Source organism: Myotis yumanensis, unplaced genomic scaffold (assembly GCF_028538775.1).
Source record: "Myotis yumanensis isolate MYYU_CA2020_CCGP unplaced genomic scaffold, mMyoYum1.0.hap1 SCAF_1, whole genome shotgun sequence".
Classification (NCBI taxonomy): Eukaryota; Metazoa; Chordata; class Mammalia; order Chiroptera; family Vespertilionidae; genus Myotis; species Myotis yumanensis.
In genome coordinates this window covers 48,983,761-48,999,169 of record NW_027223752.1, presented here as the reverse complement: position 1 = coordinate 48,999,169, position 15,409 = coordinate 48,983,761, and the positions used below count along the sequence as shown (strand labels likewise).

At 51.2% G+C, this 15,409-nt stretch overlaps 1 protein-coding gene across 4 annotated transcripts in view; it reads left to right on the top strand.

The window, feature by feature from the left end:
- The window catches only part of PAQR5 (progestin and adipoQ receptor family member 5), a 74,006-nt gene that overhangs the window by 16,912 nt on the left and 41,685 nt on the right, over positions 1 to 15,409 (top strand). For 3 of the 4 annotated variants that reach the window (XM_070420283.1, XM_070420303.1, XM_070420293.1), the window contains exon 2: positions 14,707 to 14,872. In XM_070420283.1, the coding sequence (XP_070276384.1) occupies positions 14,822 to 14,872 (51 nt within the window). In that variant the 5' untranslated portion in view covers positions 14,707 to 14,821. Of the gene's footprint in view, positions 1 to 897; positions 921 to 14,706; positions 14,873 to 15,409 lie in introns of those variants that run through there. The other variant, XM_070420297.1, reaches the window with a different exon arrangement.

Sequence of the window (15,409 nt, the reverse complement as noted above, 5' to 3'; positions counted from 1 at the left end):
GGGGACCCACCCCGAGCGCTGCCTCCTCCAGAAGCCTTCCCTGACTGCCCCAACATCCTTGCTTCATCCTCCCTTCTCTGAACACCTCCACACCATTGGGCAAAGTTTTGCGCACTCCCCAGCATGTCATGTCGGGCGCTGTGCTTGGTCCCTGGGCCCCGCCCTGAGCAGGGTGCCAGCCTGGAGCCCAAGAGGGACAGTCGTGCTCCAGGGCACCTGGGCAGCCTGAGGTGTGACAGGGGTGCAGAGGAATTCCCAGTGGCCTGGGGGCTGATGGCAGTGAGGCAAACTGGAGTCTGATGAGGGGCTTCGGGTGAGTGGGGTTTTCCAGGCAGACAAGGAACGAGGGTCCGGGCATCTCCAAGCAGAGGGAGCAGCGTGTGCCAGGGCAGGATTCGGGGTCACATAAGGATCCAGCTGTGGTGTGTGGGTTTGAGGCGGCTGTGAAACACCCAAGTGTGGCTGCCCCGAAGGCAGGCGGCCTCTCCGAGAACCTGTCTCCGTCCTTTGCGCTGGTCGCTCGTCGTTTTATGACTGTGTCTGTCTCCTCAGAGGGAAGGCATCCTCCTGGAGGGCAGCCATGGTTTCTTACACGCTCACCAGGGACCTGAGCGTGGAGCCTAGGAGAGATGGGACTGAATCTAAAACTCTCCTTCAGGGCCCCTCGCTCCCCTCCCTCCTGCCCCACCCTGCACCCGCTCTCACCACCCTGCTGGCCCAGGCCCCCAGCTCCCGTGCTTCTGCGACTTTGGGCCCTGAGTGCCTCCTCCTGAGTGAATTCTAGGCCACGGGAGGGTGCACAGTCACAGATGCTCAGAACGGCCGTTCCTATGGGCCGCGCATGGGAATCACCATTAGAGCTCACTAACCAGGCTGCCCGCTGGGGATTCTGACTCAGAAAGCTGGAGATGGGCGCACTGGTGAGTTCTGTGCTTGCGCTGTTGGGTTTGGGACTTACTGCTAGAGAGCTTTTCCAGGCCCCTGCCCCTCCCTCTAACCGCATCCCCCTCCCAGGGGTCAGCACCCAGACTCCACTGGGCATTTTCCGGGCGGGGAACTCAGTGCCCATGGAGCGGCCCTTCCTCATGGGGAGAGACAGGGCCTCTGTGGCTTGAGCTGAAGCCTACCTCCCCAACGCTGCCATCTGGGGTCCTGGTTCTGCCCTCAGAGACCGCCTGGCCTCCTCCAGGTCTCCACACCTGCTTCCCCAGGATGTGGGAAGGTGTCTGCTGCCCCATCTTTACTGGGTCTCCCTCTTTTTCCTCCTCCTGTGGTCTGGGCTCGCCCAGGCTGACAGCCTTATCTCAGACGTTAAGTCTTGATCAGATTAGAAGCTTGGGAGGGGGTGGAGATAAGATGGTGCCTACCCTCAGCAGCCTGACATGTCCCTGTGGGGGGAGGGGAACCCCAACACTCAGGGCCTGCATTCACCTTCCATCAACCTGGCAGGGCTTCACCCTGTACCAGCCTGGGGGGAGGGACCTGCTTACCGTACCCGCCCAGGAGGCCCACAGGCCATAGCATAGGCTCCCCGTGCTCATTGTGTGGGGCTCAGTGGCAGACCGCTCTGGGTAGGTCTGCTCTCACCGTGGCCTAGACTCCCAGTGGTCTCACACTGGCTGTGACCTTGGGAGAACGTGACTCACCTGGGCTGTGGTGGGCCTGGGGGAACAGTATGTTTTAAAGTTCCAGGTGGTTCTGGGGTACGTCAGAGTCAAGGACGCTAGGGTAGATGCCCAGCACCCTCCTGTCCGGCTCTGACAACGGGTAGAAGTAGCTACACTGGAGTAAAATAACCTTGGCTGTCTTACTCTGCATACCACATAGCACTAGAGTAAATCCTGGTAATTTACAGGAAGGTATTTAATTAAGCATTTGAGTTAGTAAAACCAAATATTTCATAATTTTTAAATACAAAAATGTATAACAGTTTAGAATATCAAGTAAATGTGAATTTATAAAAAATAAACATTATAATTCTGGTCTATATTAGCAGGTAAACAAAAAGGAAGTATTCAAGACATTAAACGTGGGGATAAGGACACATATGTAATAACTTAATCAATAAAAATATTTTTAAAAACTAAAAAAAAATAAAAAGACAAGACATTAAAATCTACATACTTCGCTGTAACCGGTTTGGCTCTGTGGATAGAGCTTCAGCCTGTGGACTGAAGGGTCCCAGGTTCGATTCCGGTCAAGGGCATGTACCTTGGTTTCGGGCACATCCCCAGTGCGGGGTGTGCAGGAGGCAGCTGATCGATGTTTCTCTCTCTCATCGATGTTTCTAACTCTCTATCCCTCTCCCTTCCTCTCTGTAAAAAATCAATAAAATATATATTTTTAAAAATCTACATACTTCAGAAACACAAATTTAGTCATGAAAAATTGAAGATGAAATATTATTTGATCCTTTTTAAAGCAGAATCTCAAATTCAAAGGACATTGGCAATATCATATGTCACAAATATGTTTTCTCCTATAAATTTCCTAGAAATTTTCCTGACTCTACCTTAGCTGGGGAATGGCGAGAAGATATACTTGTCAGATATCTTTGAATATTTTCCGCTGACAAGGCCTTTCGGCTTTTTTTTTTTTTTTTTCGGGTACTGCTGTCTTTTATGAGGAGCCATAGTTTTTGTTTCTAAAGCATTTTCCATTTGTCCTTAAGTTCCTTAGTTTTATCTTGTTCAGATGGTGGTTCTTATGTCAGTTTCAAAACTGTCATGTTGATATTTCATATGTTAGGAAAGTGGGAATACAGTGATAATTATTCCTACAACATACTTTTACTTTATCTTCTGCCATGCAGTGTCTGAAAAGAAGGCAAGACATAGTTCACATTCCAGGGGTATTTTTTGACACTGTGGTTATCTCCTTTTAACAACATATTTAAAAAATTGAGAGATTGGTATAATGAACTTCCATGCCTGGCCTCCACAGTCATCAGCTCATGACCAGGCTTTCTCACATCCACACTTACCCACGACCCCTGCTCCCAAGTAGATTCTGTGGAAGCAGGTGCAAGACCTCATATCATTTCATTTGTAACTACTTCATACACATCTCTCAATGAAAGGGCCCTTTAAAAACATAACCATAGTACTATTATTGCACTTTAAGAACTGATTATTTCTCATGATCATAAAATATCCAATGGTCAGGTTTCCCCAATTGTTTGTTTGTTTGTTTGTTTCTTTCTTTCTTTCTTTTATTGATTTCAGAAAGAGGGAGAGAGAGAGAAAAACATCAATGTGAGAGAGAAACATCGATCGGTTGCCTCCCATATTCACCCCCACCAGGGATCAAACCCACAATCCAGGCATATGCCCTGACCAGGAATCGAACCAGCACTCTATTGGTGCACGGGACGACTCTCAACCAGCTGAGCCACACCAGCCAGGGCTCTCATACATTTTTTTATAGTTGGTTTGAGATTTCAGATCTTAAAAATTCTGAAATAAAATTTTGAGCCAAGCAAACTCCATTTGGGCACTGAAGTACAGGATTCATGAATAAAGCATGCCAACCACTGGGTAGAAGGTTCTAGAGAAATTGCCAGACCCTGCCACTAGGGTTCAGATTGTGGTAGGCGGCAGAAGTACCGCTGTTCAGCAAACGTGCATTCGTTCAGGAGCAACACAGTGCCCAGTCCTGGCTTGAGCACCTCGCACACAGCAGGGAACCAGACAGACTCGGCCAGTCTTGACCTGCGGGAGCCAGGGCACTGGTATGTCACTGTGAAGTTTGCAGATGGGATGATGCAGACCCTTTCAGGTGATAGGGGAATTTAGACTTGAATGGGTAGAATTTTGTCCGGAAGAGAAAGTGGAGGAAGAGGGGTCTCACCTGGGTAAACAGCAAGTACAAAAAGCATGGAGGTGTGAGAGCCATCGTGTTAAAGGGCAGAGACCAGTGATGGTGTGTGCGGCATAGGGCAAGGCTGGTGGGAGGCGGGGCTGGGGCTGGGTGGGCTGTGGAAAGCTTGAGGATATGCTAAGGAGAAGGTCTTCAGGGACCTTCCAGAGGGGACCCAACGATTTTGTTGTAGGAGCATAAAGTGTGGGCCATGAGTCAGGAGAGCAGGGACTTGCAGGAACTCAGAGGAGTTCTGATTTCCACGCCCTTCCTGGAGCCCCATAGCTATGAGGCCCGGAGTCCCGTGGGAGCAGGCCTCTGTCCGCCCCCATTTCCCTGTATCTCAAGACTGGCATGGCGCCTGGCACACAGAAAGTGCTCGGTGTGTGACTGCTGACTGATGACCTAGCGCTCCCAGTGCAGGGCACTCCTGCCCACCTCTGCCTTCACCGTGGTGATGACAGAGGAGTCCCCTGAGGCCTTTGACTTGGGAAAGGTGGTTGTTTTTCCAAAATGCATGAGCTGTTGGCTTTAGGACCTGGGTCCCAGTCACCCTGATGGAGGACTGCCAGGCCGTTGTTGCCCCTGGCAGGGCCCAGGCAGACAGGCTTCTCAGGTAGGTGTGTGAAGACTTGCCATTGTTTGCAGTGGATTTGCAAATATTTGCAGTACAAACTTGCCATGATTTGGCTCACATAGCTAATTTCTTTAAGACCGGCCAAGGGTTAGAGGACTCATTCATTTATTTCCTTTTAGTGGTATTGTTGCTTTGCTAGTCCTCCTATATAATAAAAGTGTAATATGCAAATTGTTCCCTCAACAGGGCGTTGTCTGGGAGCTCGACCAGGGGGTGAGGCCGGCCGGAGGAAGGAGGGAGTACCCAGCCGGCAGCCGCTAGGGGACCCTACCAGTGCAAGAATTTCATGATCTGGGCCTCTCTCTATATATAAAAGCCTAATATGCAAAGTGTCCCATTGGGAGTTCGACTGACCAGGAGTTCGATCACTCACTATGACGTGAGCTGACCACCAGGGGGTGGTGTGGAGCGAAGGAAGGCCCCGGCCAGCAGCCGGCAGCCGGCAGCTGCTAGGGACCCTACCTGTGCATGAATTCCGTGCACTGGGCAATAATAGCACACATGCTCATTTAGGCAAACTGTGTTTTAGAAAAGTGTAAAGAAGAGAGTAAAGCAAATCCCCAGAGCTGACCTCTACCACATAGAGAGAACCACTGTGCACACTTTGGGGAACATCCTTCCGTACACGTTTCTGTCCATAAATACAAGCTGTTAAATGTAACACAGTTTTATATATAGGTGGTGTTACAAGATGTATGTTGTTCCATAACCTGCTGGTTTCATTTAACAAGTGGTGACACTGTTTCCTGTCAGTAACCACAGATCTGTAACATTTTTAATAGCCGCACAGTACAATTTTGCATGGGTGTACCATAACTTAACCAGCCAGCTCTCTCTTGCCAGAAGTTTGGGTTGTTTCCAATGTTTCTCTACAATGTGCTAAAGAATATCCTGCAGGCTTTTTCAAATGTGCACAAGTCGCCTAGTGGTACATATCTAGAATAGCTGGGATAGCTGGAACAAAGAAAAGGTTCAGGTCACTCACGGCGTCCAAAAGCCAAGCTGGAAGGTCGCCATGGCAACCCCTTCTCGCAGCACATGGAGCGCCCATTAGTCACAGCTTCAGCCCGGGAGGTGGGTCAGAGCCAGAGGGAAGCCGTCTGTTTTCATGCAGAATTACAAACCAAGGGCAGAGGGAGCATGAGGGAGCATTAATGCAGAATTCAGATGGTTTGGGGTACAATGGTGATGATAGCCACCATTTATGGAGTGCTGGTTTTCTGATAGATCCCGTGGTCTTTCATCCTCACAGGAGCCATTGATACTTTCATTATCCTCTTTTAACTGATAAGAATATTCAAGTTGAAGAGATTAGGTCATCTGCCGGAGGTGTGCAGTAAATGATGGAGCCAGGATTTGAAATGGATATTTCAATTATCCAACTATTTGAAATATCCACTCCTCAGAATTCTCCTTATCTGACCTAGGGTCACCATCCTCTCTCCCATCACCATCCCTGAGACAACCCCCGCCCCGAGTCCTAACTCACCAGCCCCCTAGGGCACTCATTCCCACCACATTCAGATGGGGTGCACTGGTCTTCATCTGGCTCTTCTCCAGAACCACCCTGACCGCCTGCGACTCCACGCCCTCCACCACCCCGGAGGAACTCCGGACAGCTCCCAGAACTGTGCACTCTTTCGACCTCCTTCCCTTGGCTCCTACTGCACCCTCAGCCTAGAACGCCCTCCCTCCTCTGTGGCTGCTGTGCTCCTGTTTATTTTCAAGACTCAGCTCAAGTTCCATTTCTTCAAGAAGTCTTTCCTGACTCCCTAGTGTGATGTCCCTCCTCTGTTTCCCCAGAAGCATCTGGTTCTAACAGCTCATCAGATGTGCTCTGTGTCAATTATTAGTGTCAATCTTCTACCCTGGCAAGTGAGCTCTTAAGAGATAGAACTGTCTTATCTGTTTCTCCATCCCCATATCCTGCCGTAGCCTTGGACACACAGCAGATATTCAGGGTGTGTGCTGTGAATGAGTCAGTGATAGAGTGTATTTGCGTCCACTCTCCATTTCTGCTCCCAGCCCCAGGGCCAGCGGAGAGCACAGGGACTGCTTTATCCCAGGCAGATGGCAGGCCCTGCCTCTCACCCGGCTGGCTCCCCAACGTTGCCCCACAACACGTGCCCCAACCTCATCCTCCTTAAGCCCGGCTCACCCCTTTCTCTCACAGTCCCTATTCTTTTCCTTCCAGGGAAACCGAGGTCCTGGTGAATCCTCTTTATCATCCCTCTGTCCTGCCCCACCTTTGTTAGTGTTGCCCCCAATCCCATGACCCTGACTTTTTCTTATCTCTTGGGTCCTCTGTGCTCCTTTCCCTTGGGGGACCTCAGTGCTTTGAAACTCATGTCTCTCTGCCTCCTAAATTGATCTGTAGCCTCCACTTCACCTCCAAGACGTGGTCACATATCTTCAATCTGCAAATCTGTGCCAATCAAATTCACCTTGTCTGAAAACTGCCCTCATCTTCCTCCCTTTCTTCATGGGTGTCACCATGTCCCAGCCCTGGGAGATGGTCTCCAAGACCCCAGCTCTCTCCCTGTGATGGGACACCTGGCCTTGTCCCCCGGGCCCCACCTGCAGAGCTCCCAGTGGAGCCTGGCAGGAGTGTGGGGCTGCCCACACTGAACCGAGAGCGAGCGCTTGGCCAGGGAAGGAGCAGCCACTTGTCATCATGTGAACTCGGCCCAGCGCTGTAGGTCTTCAGATTTGTCGGGCTTTTATGTGAGGGCCCTTGATTTTTTTAATGTTTACCTAGATTTTTTTTCTTAATAGACTTTGTTTTTTAGAGCAGTTTTCAGTTTAGAGAAAAATTGTGCAGAAGGTACAGAGAGCTCCCATACGCCCCTTCTCGCGCTCCCCCAAGTCTGTATTATTAAGATCTTGCATTAGTGAGATACATTTGTTACAACTGATGAGCCAATCTATATATATAAAAGCCTAAGCAACCATTAGGACCGTATGACCAGAAGACCGGATGACTGGCTGGTAGCTATGATGTGCACTTACCACCAGGGACAGATGCTCAACACAGGAGCTGCCCCCTGGTGGTCAGTGTGCTCCCACAGCCAACCTCCCATGGCCGGTCCAATCAGCCCCAATTGCCAGCCAGGCCAAGGGACCTCACCTGTGCATGAATTCGTGCACCAGGCCTCTAGTATTAACTCCATTGTTCACACCAGGGTTCACTCTCTATAGTACATTGAATGGACTTTGACCAATGATCATGTCATGTATCCTCCATGACAGTGTAATCCTGTTATTTTATTTTATTTTATTTTTGTAATCCTGTTATTTTTAAAAGCACATCAGAAGCCCAAAGTCTCTGCTTTCTACACTTTCATCCCACTCCATTCTCCTTTTCCTTGTCTCTACCACACTCTGTGTTCAGCTCTTCTCACCTCTCTGTGCTCCTTGGAGTTTCCCATCCCTGCACCTGGACAGTTTCTGGTCCGTCTCATCTCTCTATCCGACGTGAGCTCCTGGAGGCGCTCAGAGAGACCTAAGAAGTCTGGAAGTCGGCGTGTCCTCGGTGCCTGGGACAGGGCTGCCTGGGTCAGGGCTAGAGTGCTTTGGGGATTCACTGTGTGCGGAGTAAATGCCTGCACGGCTGCTGGGCACAGTCGACAACAGGGAGAGAGTCTGTGGCAAGAGACAGACCTGGGACAGAGACCTGCCGGGAGGAGTGAGCGAGCTGGTGTCCCAGCAAGTACAGTTTAGGGAAGGGAGAGTGGAGGGCAAACACAGCTTTGGGTGGCCGGGTGCTGGAATCCTCAGCAGGAGCAAGCAGGGGTCTCCAGGGCAGTGAGAAGGAGTCGCTCCAGGGAATGCCCCCCCTGTACCAGCTTTCCCTCCCTCCTGCCCACACGGCAGCCTCCTGCCAGGAAGTGGGTGAGCAGGCAAGCATGGGGAAACATTTGAGAACAAAAATGTTCCCCCCCAAAAAAGATAAAAACCATCTCCTTGGTGGGGCTGCCCCCGCCTCGTGGTAACCCTGGGCTCCCTCCTGCCACCTCCTATACACACACACACACGCACACGCACACACACACACACACTCACTCCCCAACTTTGCCCCCAATTAGCCAGAAGAAGACACATACCTCCCACTCCACTAAAGCAGCTCGAAGGGTGACTGTCTGTCCTGTAACATAGCTGTGAGCCTTTGTGCACGCTGTTCCTTCTGCCAGCTGTGCCCTCTGCAAACTGACAGATTTTTCTGATCTCTGCGCTCACAACAAATGTCACCTTCTCTGTAAAGCTGTAGCCCTCCCCTGCTTCTTCCCCCCAAATCTGACCCTGTCCCCACCACATGCTTCCCTAGAATTTTGTTTTCACCACCCGCTGGCATCTAACCTGCCCAGGCACTGGTCTGCGTGGCTCTCTTTTTCTGCAGGGACTCCCCAAGGCTCGGCTGTGGTCGCACCACTGCGTCCCCCGCTCTCGGGGCAGTGCCTGGCATATAGACTCACGATGTGATGGATGGATGAAGGAATGGACAAATAAACCAATGGGCTGCCTTTGAGTAAAACAGTCAAGTTTTTATTGTCTCTCCTTTTATATAAACGCAGATCTAGCCCCATCTTTAAGAAATCTAAATTGTAGACACCGAAACAACCACACCTGAAAGAATCCGAGACTATGTAACGAAGGCCGTAACAACTGCCATTTGCTGAGGGGCTGCAGGCCGGGCACTGTGCAGAGAGCCTCCTGTGCATCATTTCACTTGTGGGGAGCTGGCACGGCCATGGCATACTCAGCCCCAGGGCACCTTATGTGCCATGCCAGCTCAGCCTGGTTCAGTGACCCTGAGTGGGGGGGTGAAAGGATTGAGAAAAGACAGACAAGAGAATGAAAACTGGGTCTCGGTGGGACGCTGCTCCCTGATGAGGAGACAGCGCCCACAAGCCGTGTCTTTATTTTATAGCAGATGTCACGAGGCAAAGTAGGGGCGTGATCACGTTGTTTACAGCATTCTCGTGAGTTTCAACCTCACTCAACTACATGCACCCGAACTCTATCACAAGGCACATGGGGCTACGTGTTCGGACCATAGGTTCAAGCTTACAGCCACAGCCGTTGGCTATGATTGTGCTGGGAGGGCCCTGCCCTCCAGCTGGGTCTTGCACGTGGCAATGAGAGGACCCTGTCCTTTCATTAGTCCGAGGCTTGAACCTGGTCAAAACACCGTAACCGCGCCCCACATTCACTCACTTCCGAGCTTATGCGTTAGGGAGGAGACCTGGCTGAGGAGGCTCTGCAGTGTGCTCCAGGGCTGTCCATGTGCGTAGAGAAGCCTGGCCTGGAACCCCGGTCCGCCTGACCAGAGTCTGATTGCCACCCTCTCACGTGTCTGGGATTGCTCAGGGGAAGGTGAGAGGAGGGAAGGCTCCTGGGAGGGCTGGGCCGGAAAGGCAGCCAGAGAGTGGACAGGGAGAAGGTGTGCACAGCTGAGGATAGGCTGAAGCCTGGCGGGAGTGGGAGATTCCCAGGAGTTTCAGGGAGGGGCTGGGAGCGGTTCCCCCACCTGCTCATCCTGGGTGGCCCACAGTGGTACTGGTGCCCGCAGTGGTAATGGTGCCCGCAGTGCCCAACTCAGTAGCGGGCAGGCACTGTCCCACTTTCCCAGCCCCGACCACCCCGGGGAGAGCAGGGTCTGCAGTGAGAACCACTCCCATGGCCCGCGGGTGGGGGGCCAGGCTGGTGGCCTGGGTGTGGGCATTCCTGTTAGAGGCAAGGCCAGCGCAGCCTGCAGATGAGATTCTCTGGAGCACACCTGCTGCGGGCATGCCTTCCAGACCGCGGGGCCGGGGTCCAGGGCGCAGGAGCAGGTTTCTGCAAAGGAACGCTCTTCTCTTTCACCAACGGGTGGACACGACTCAGAGAGTCCACCCGTTTCCCACGGTCAGAGCCGGCCCGGTGACTCCTGGCCTGGGAAGGGGCTACGGGTCCTGAACCTTTCCAGCTCACCACGACCACACTGAAAGCCATGGCCCTGTCGCCCGTGACACAAACATACATGTTTATGTACTCACACGTGCCCACACATGCACACACACGATTTTACCTATAATTTTATTAACCTCGGGTTACAGACCCCCATCCCAGGACTTGTTGCAGCAGATGGGTCCCTCTCCTGAGTGTGTCGCGATTTACAGCAATAGTAGCGGCACTACTACTAGGAGGAGAGAACACTACTGGTATTTACTTAGAATTTGTAGTAATAACTTTATGTCCATTACTTCACTCTAACTCCCCACAGCTCTGACTGGGTAGGTATCAATATGCTTATTTCACCGATGACAACAGTGAGTCGGGGAGAGTCACTCAGCCCAGCCGAGGTCGTATCTAGGAGACGGCACCGGGGAGACCTGGCCTGGCTTCCCTGGTCCCCAGCCCCATGCACCTCCCTCCTGTCGCACCTCCTCAGAAGGCTTCTTGAACATTCTCCAAGCTCAGGGTCCAGGGTGCTCACTATAACATACCACGGACTGTCAGGAGGGGCTTCCTTCCCAGCCCTTTTGTCTAGATATCCGGAAGCATTGGTCCCCCAAACCCCACAGACACATCATGGGTGTGTGACTCTCGATGACATTTTTAACAGCCATAGCTCCTCGCAATCAGTACACGTGTCCGGTGGCATTCGCACGTTTTCTCTAACTTTTTTTGAGTGTGACCTTCCGTAAGAAATACCTTTTTCCCTAACCCAGCACACAAATATTGGCAAGAACAGCATAACAGACGTATATAGCTTAACATGCATAACCAACAGGAATATCACAGAGCAATACTTACCTTGACTCTAGGCCAGGGGTGGGCAAACTTTTTCACTCGAGGGCCACAATGGGTTCTTAAACTGGACCGGAGGGCCGGAACAAAAGCATGGATGGAGTGTTTGTGTGAACTAATATAAATTCAAAGTAAGCATCATTACATAAAAGGGTACGGTCTTTTTTTTTTTTAGTTTTATTCATTTCAAACAGGCCGGATCCGGCCCGCGTGCCGTAGTTTGCCCACGGCTGCTCTAGGCAGTACACTGACACTTTGTTCTATTATTTTCCATACCATTCTGTGTCTAAGTGCTAGTCATGACCCCCTAAGTCGGTTTTATGACCTACTGACAGGTTGTGGCCTGCAGCGTGGAGAACACTGCATTACCGGACGTGATGATCGAGGTTTTAATGAACAGTCAGCTGTTTGAAAGTTGTCTGTAATTTTGCCGAGGGGGGCATGTGACCCTGGCTGCAGCCAGGCTGGAGTTCAGACGCAAGTCATGTGTCATCTAGGGCAAGCCCCCTAGCTTTTTGTACCTCAGTCTTCCTGCCTGTAAAATATACAATTAATTTTCTCTGTGAAAATTAGTAATAGCAGCAAGCATTGGTTGGAACCTTACTTTATAGCAGGCCCTTTACATGGCTTCTCTCTCTGTGATCATAACAACAACGCTGTGAAGAAAGTACTACTGTTATGTCCATTTTACAGACGAGGACACTGAGGCATGTGGAGTCAGGTTCCTTGCCCAGGATCGCAAAGGAAATGGCAAACCGGGCTTTGAACCCCTGTGGCTTGAATCTAGTCCCGGGTCCTCGCCTGCTCTGCCAGCTTCCTGAGATGGCGGGGTGAGGGTGAAGAAGATAGAGCAGGCGGCAGGGTGACCTCGCTGGCTGGGTGCGGAGTGGGTGAGGGTCTCTCCTGTTCTCAGGGTGACTTGTGCTGGTTGGTTGGTGCATATCTGTCTCATCTCTTTCTTTATACATTTCTTGGGAACAGGGACAGCCTTATCCATCTTTTTTCCTATGTAACAAAAAATAGAATGGTACAGAGGATACTCACTCCCCTGTATTCTGTGTGTCACAAACCTCTACCATGTTCATGTCCGTTAAAGTCTCACCTTTTCCTTCAAGCTGGAGCAGCCCACCGAGAGTCATCAGCTGCACCTCAGCCCTCCCCCGTCCTCATCACATGATGATAAAAATGCAGTGAACAGTGGCTGGATGAAGCAGGGGTGAATCATGTACCACTTACATTACCTCTCACTTTTTTATTATTTTTCTTTATTTTTTCAATTACAGTTGACATTCAGCCCGTTAGTTACCGGAGTTCTGTTCGGCTGGTCTTCAGATGGTTCTCCGGGGTGACCGTGCTGTAATGTTGATGTGGTGACGGGAGGAGGCGAGCACAGCATGTGCCTGCTCTGCCATCTGACCCGAGGCCCTGTTGCCCCTCACTTTTGATGTTTCGTGTGGTCATCCTCCCTGGATAGTGTGTGCTGTGAGAGCAGGGACCATCTCTTTTCTTCTTCCTGCCCATGACATTGGGGGGACTCCAGGGAGAACCAGAGGACCAAGGTGGCAGGTCTATAGAGACGCAGCCGGGGGCTGGGTTTTGCTGGTGCCCTGAGAAGCCCCAGCACCGGGCCTCCATCTCCTGTCCCGCCGCTGGTGAAGCCATGGCGCTGCCGGCTTGGCGACTGGGACCTGGAAAGCCAAGCGGACCGAGGTGCGCAGAGTCCCACTCACATCAGCGCTGTTTGTTTGCAAAGCATTGACTTTCGTTTTTTTAACCTGGGCAAAGTGTACATGTGCTTTAAAAAAGCATTCTCTTAATTATTCTGTAATTTGGAAATATTACATCACTTTTTTAATGTGGTAAAATGTGTGCAACATAAAGTTTACCATTTCAGCCATTTTAAGTGTACAATCCAGTGAATATTCACATGGCTGTTGTACAACCATCACTACTACCCGTTTCCAGAACTTTCCATCATCCCCAACAGAAACTCTATGCCCATTAAAAAGCTTCCCGGTCTTCCCTCCACCCAACCTCTATTCTACTTTTTGTCTCTGTGAGTTTGCCTGTTCTAGGTACCTCACTGAGTGGAACCATACACTTGTCCTTTTGTGACTAGCTTATCTCACTTAACATAATGTGTTCAAGTTCCACCCATGTTGTAGCAGGCATCAGAACTTCTTTTCTCTTGAAAAAGGAATAACATTCCATTGTGCGACCACATTTTGTTTACTTGTTCTTTTGTTCAACCTTCTGCTGATGGACCTGTGTGTTGTTTCCACCTTTTGACTATTGTGAGTAATACATCCGGGTTGTTAAGATGGCACATTTATGACAATGAAACAAATACAACCAATTTTGCTACATAATGCCAGATGACACACAGAGCATAAAGAACTATAAGAAGTATAAACAAACCACACACACACAAAACCCACACCTTACGTTCAGAGGAGGAACAGCATTGCTTAAATTAACAGGATTAAATACATGTTTTATGAAGCCCAGGATGAGCCAGGCACCACCTGAGTTTCCAAGCATCCAGAGTGTCCTCTCCAACAGCAGGGAACCAGGCCCAGGCAGGTAGCTTTCCCTGCAGGAGGATGTGGCTCAGGCCACGCAGAGACACAGGCAGGGCCTGAGGGCTTCAGCGACAGGGACCCAACCCTCGGGGGGGGGGGGGGGGGCTCTAAGAGGTGGCAGATTTGGGCCCAATGCTAATGGGGTAGAGGAAGCGTTGACTGTGGTACATTCCGAGCCCTGCTCTTCCTTTGCTAAACCAGCTTGTGTTTTTCTGTTTCTTGGGCCTGCCCCGGGGACTTGAGTTTCTCTAGTTCACATTAGTCACAGCTGTTAAGCAGTCTTACTCCTACATGTAAACAACCTTGTTCGTCCGAGGTGCTCTGTCTCCAGCAAGTGCGATGGGTTTTCCTGGTCTGGTTCTTTTGTGTTGGGGCAGGCACGCTCTGGTTTGCCTTCCGGAAGAGCTGCTTCTCTTTGGGTGATTGGGAGCATGGCTCTCGGTCCTCCTCTGCCCACTGGGTGGACGCAGTTGTGGGGTCCCACCGTCTGTCCAGGGGCAGCACGTGGTGCAGTGGGAAGTGAGCAGTCCTGGCCCTCCCCTAGCCGTGCGACCTGGGGAAGTTACCCACCCCCTGACCCGCGTGTGCAGTGTGAGGGGCTGGGGTGCCCTCTGCGGCCCTTTCCAGCGCTACAGTTTAGTGATCGCCCATGTTCCGATTTCATACCTTCCCTCCAGTGCTCTGGGAGTGCCCCCGCGGTCGGACAGTTTGCCTGTTGGTTTTAAGAAAGGCTGGTTATTTTGCCATCGTCAGCAAGGTCTCATCCATTCACACCTGACAGCCTTGATCCAGCTGGAGTTGGGCTGAGACCGACTGGGTTTCTTTGCGCTCCTCTTTCAGGGAAGCAGCCGGGCACCCGCTGGCCAGAGGCTCCCCAGGCCATGTGAGCACTTCGAGTGAGGCCCGGTGACGGAGAGCGGCAACCACCCACTGGCCTTCCCCGCCCGGCCTCAAGATGCTGAGCCTGAAACTCCCCAGGCTGTTGAGCATAGACCAGATGCCCCAGGTAGGTGCCCTCCCTCACATGGCTGAGTTCCAGGTGGTGGCAAGGATGTGGCCTCCGCAACTGGGGATGGCTCTGCCTTCAGTCAGCTCTGTGCAGGCCCGCTCTCTTCAAAGCCTTCCTCCCAGACTCCTCAGGGAGGAGAGCTCCCTGTTCCTTCACTTACACCCAACCTGGAAATGGAAGTGCTCCCAAAACTGTTTATGGCATAACCCAGTGGTTCTCAACCTTCTGGCCCTTTAAATACAGTTCCTCATGTTGTGACCCAACCATAAAATTATTGTTTTCGTTGCTACTTCATAACTGTAATGTTGCTACTGTTATGAATCGTCATGTAATTATCTGATATGCAGGATGATTTTAGGCGACCCCTGTGAAAGGGTCGTTCGACCGACAGAGGGGTCGCAATCCACAGGTTGAGAACCGCTGGTATAACCCTTCCCTGTGACATCTGTATTTTATCCTGAAGTGACGTCGCTGAGACTACAGATTCGAGCGGAGGAGGTGAAACCACCATCATCTTGCTGGGCAGAGGGTTTT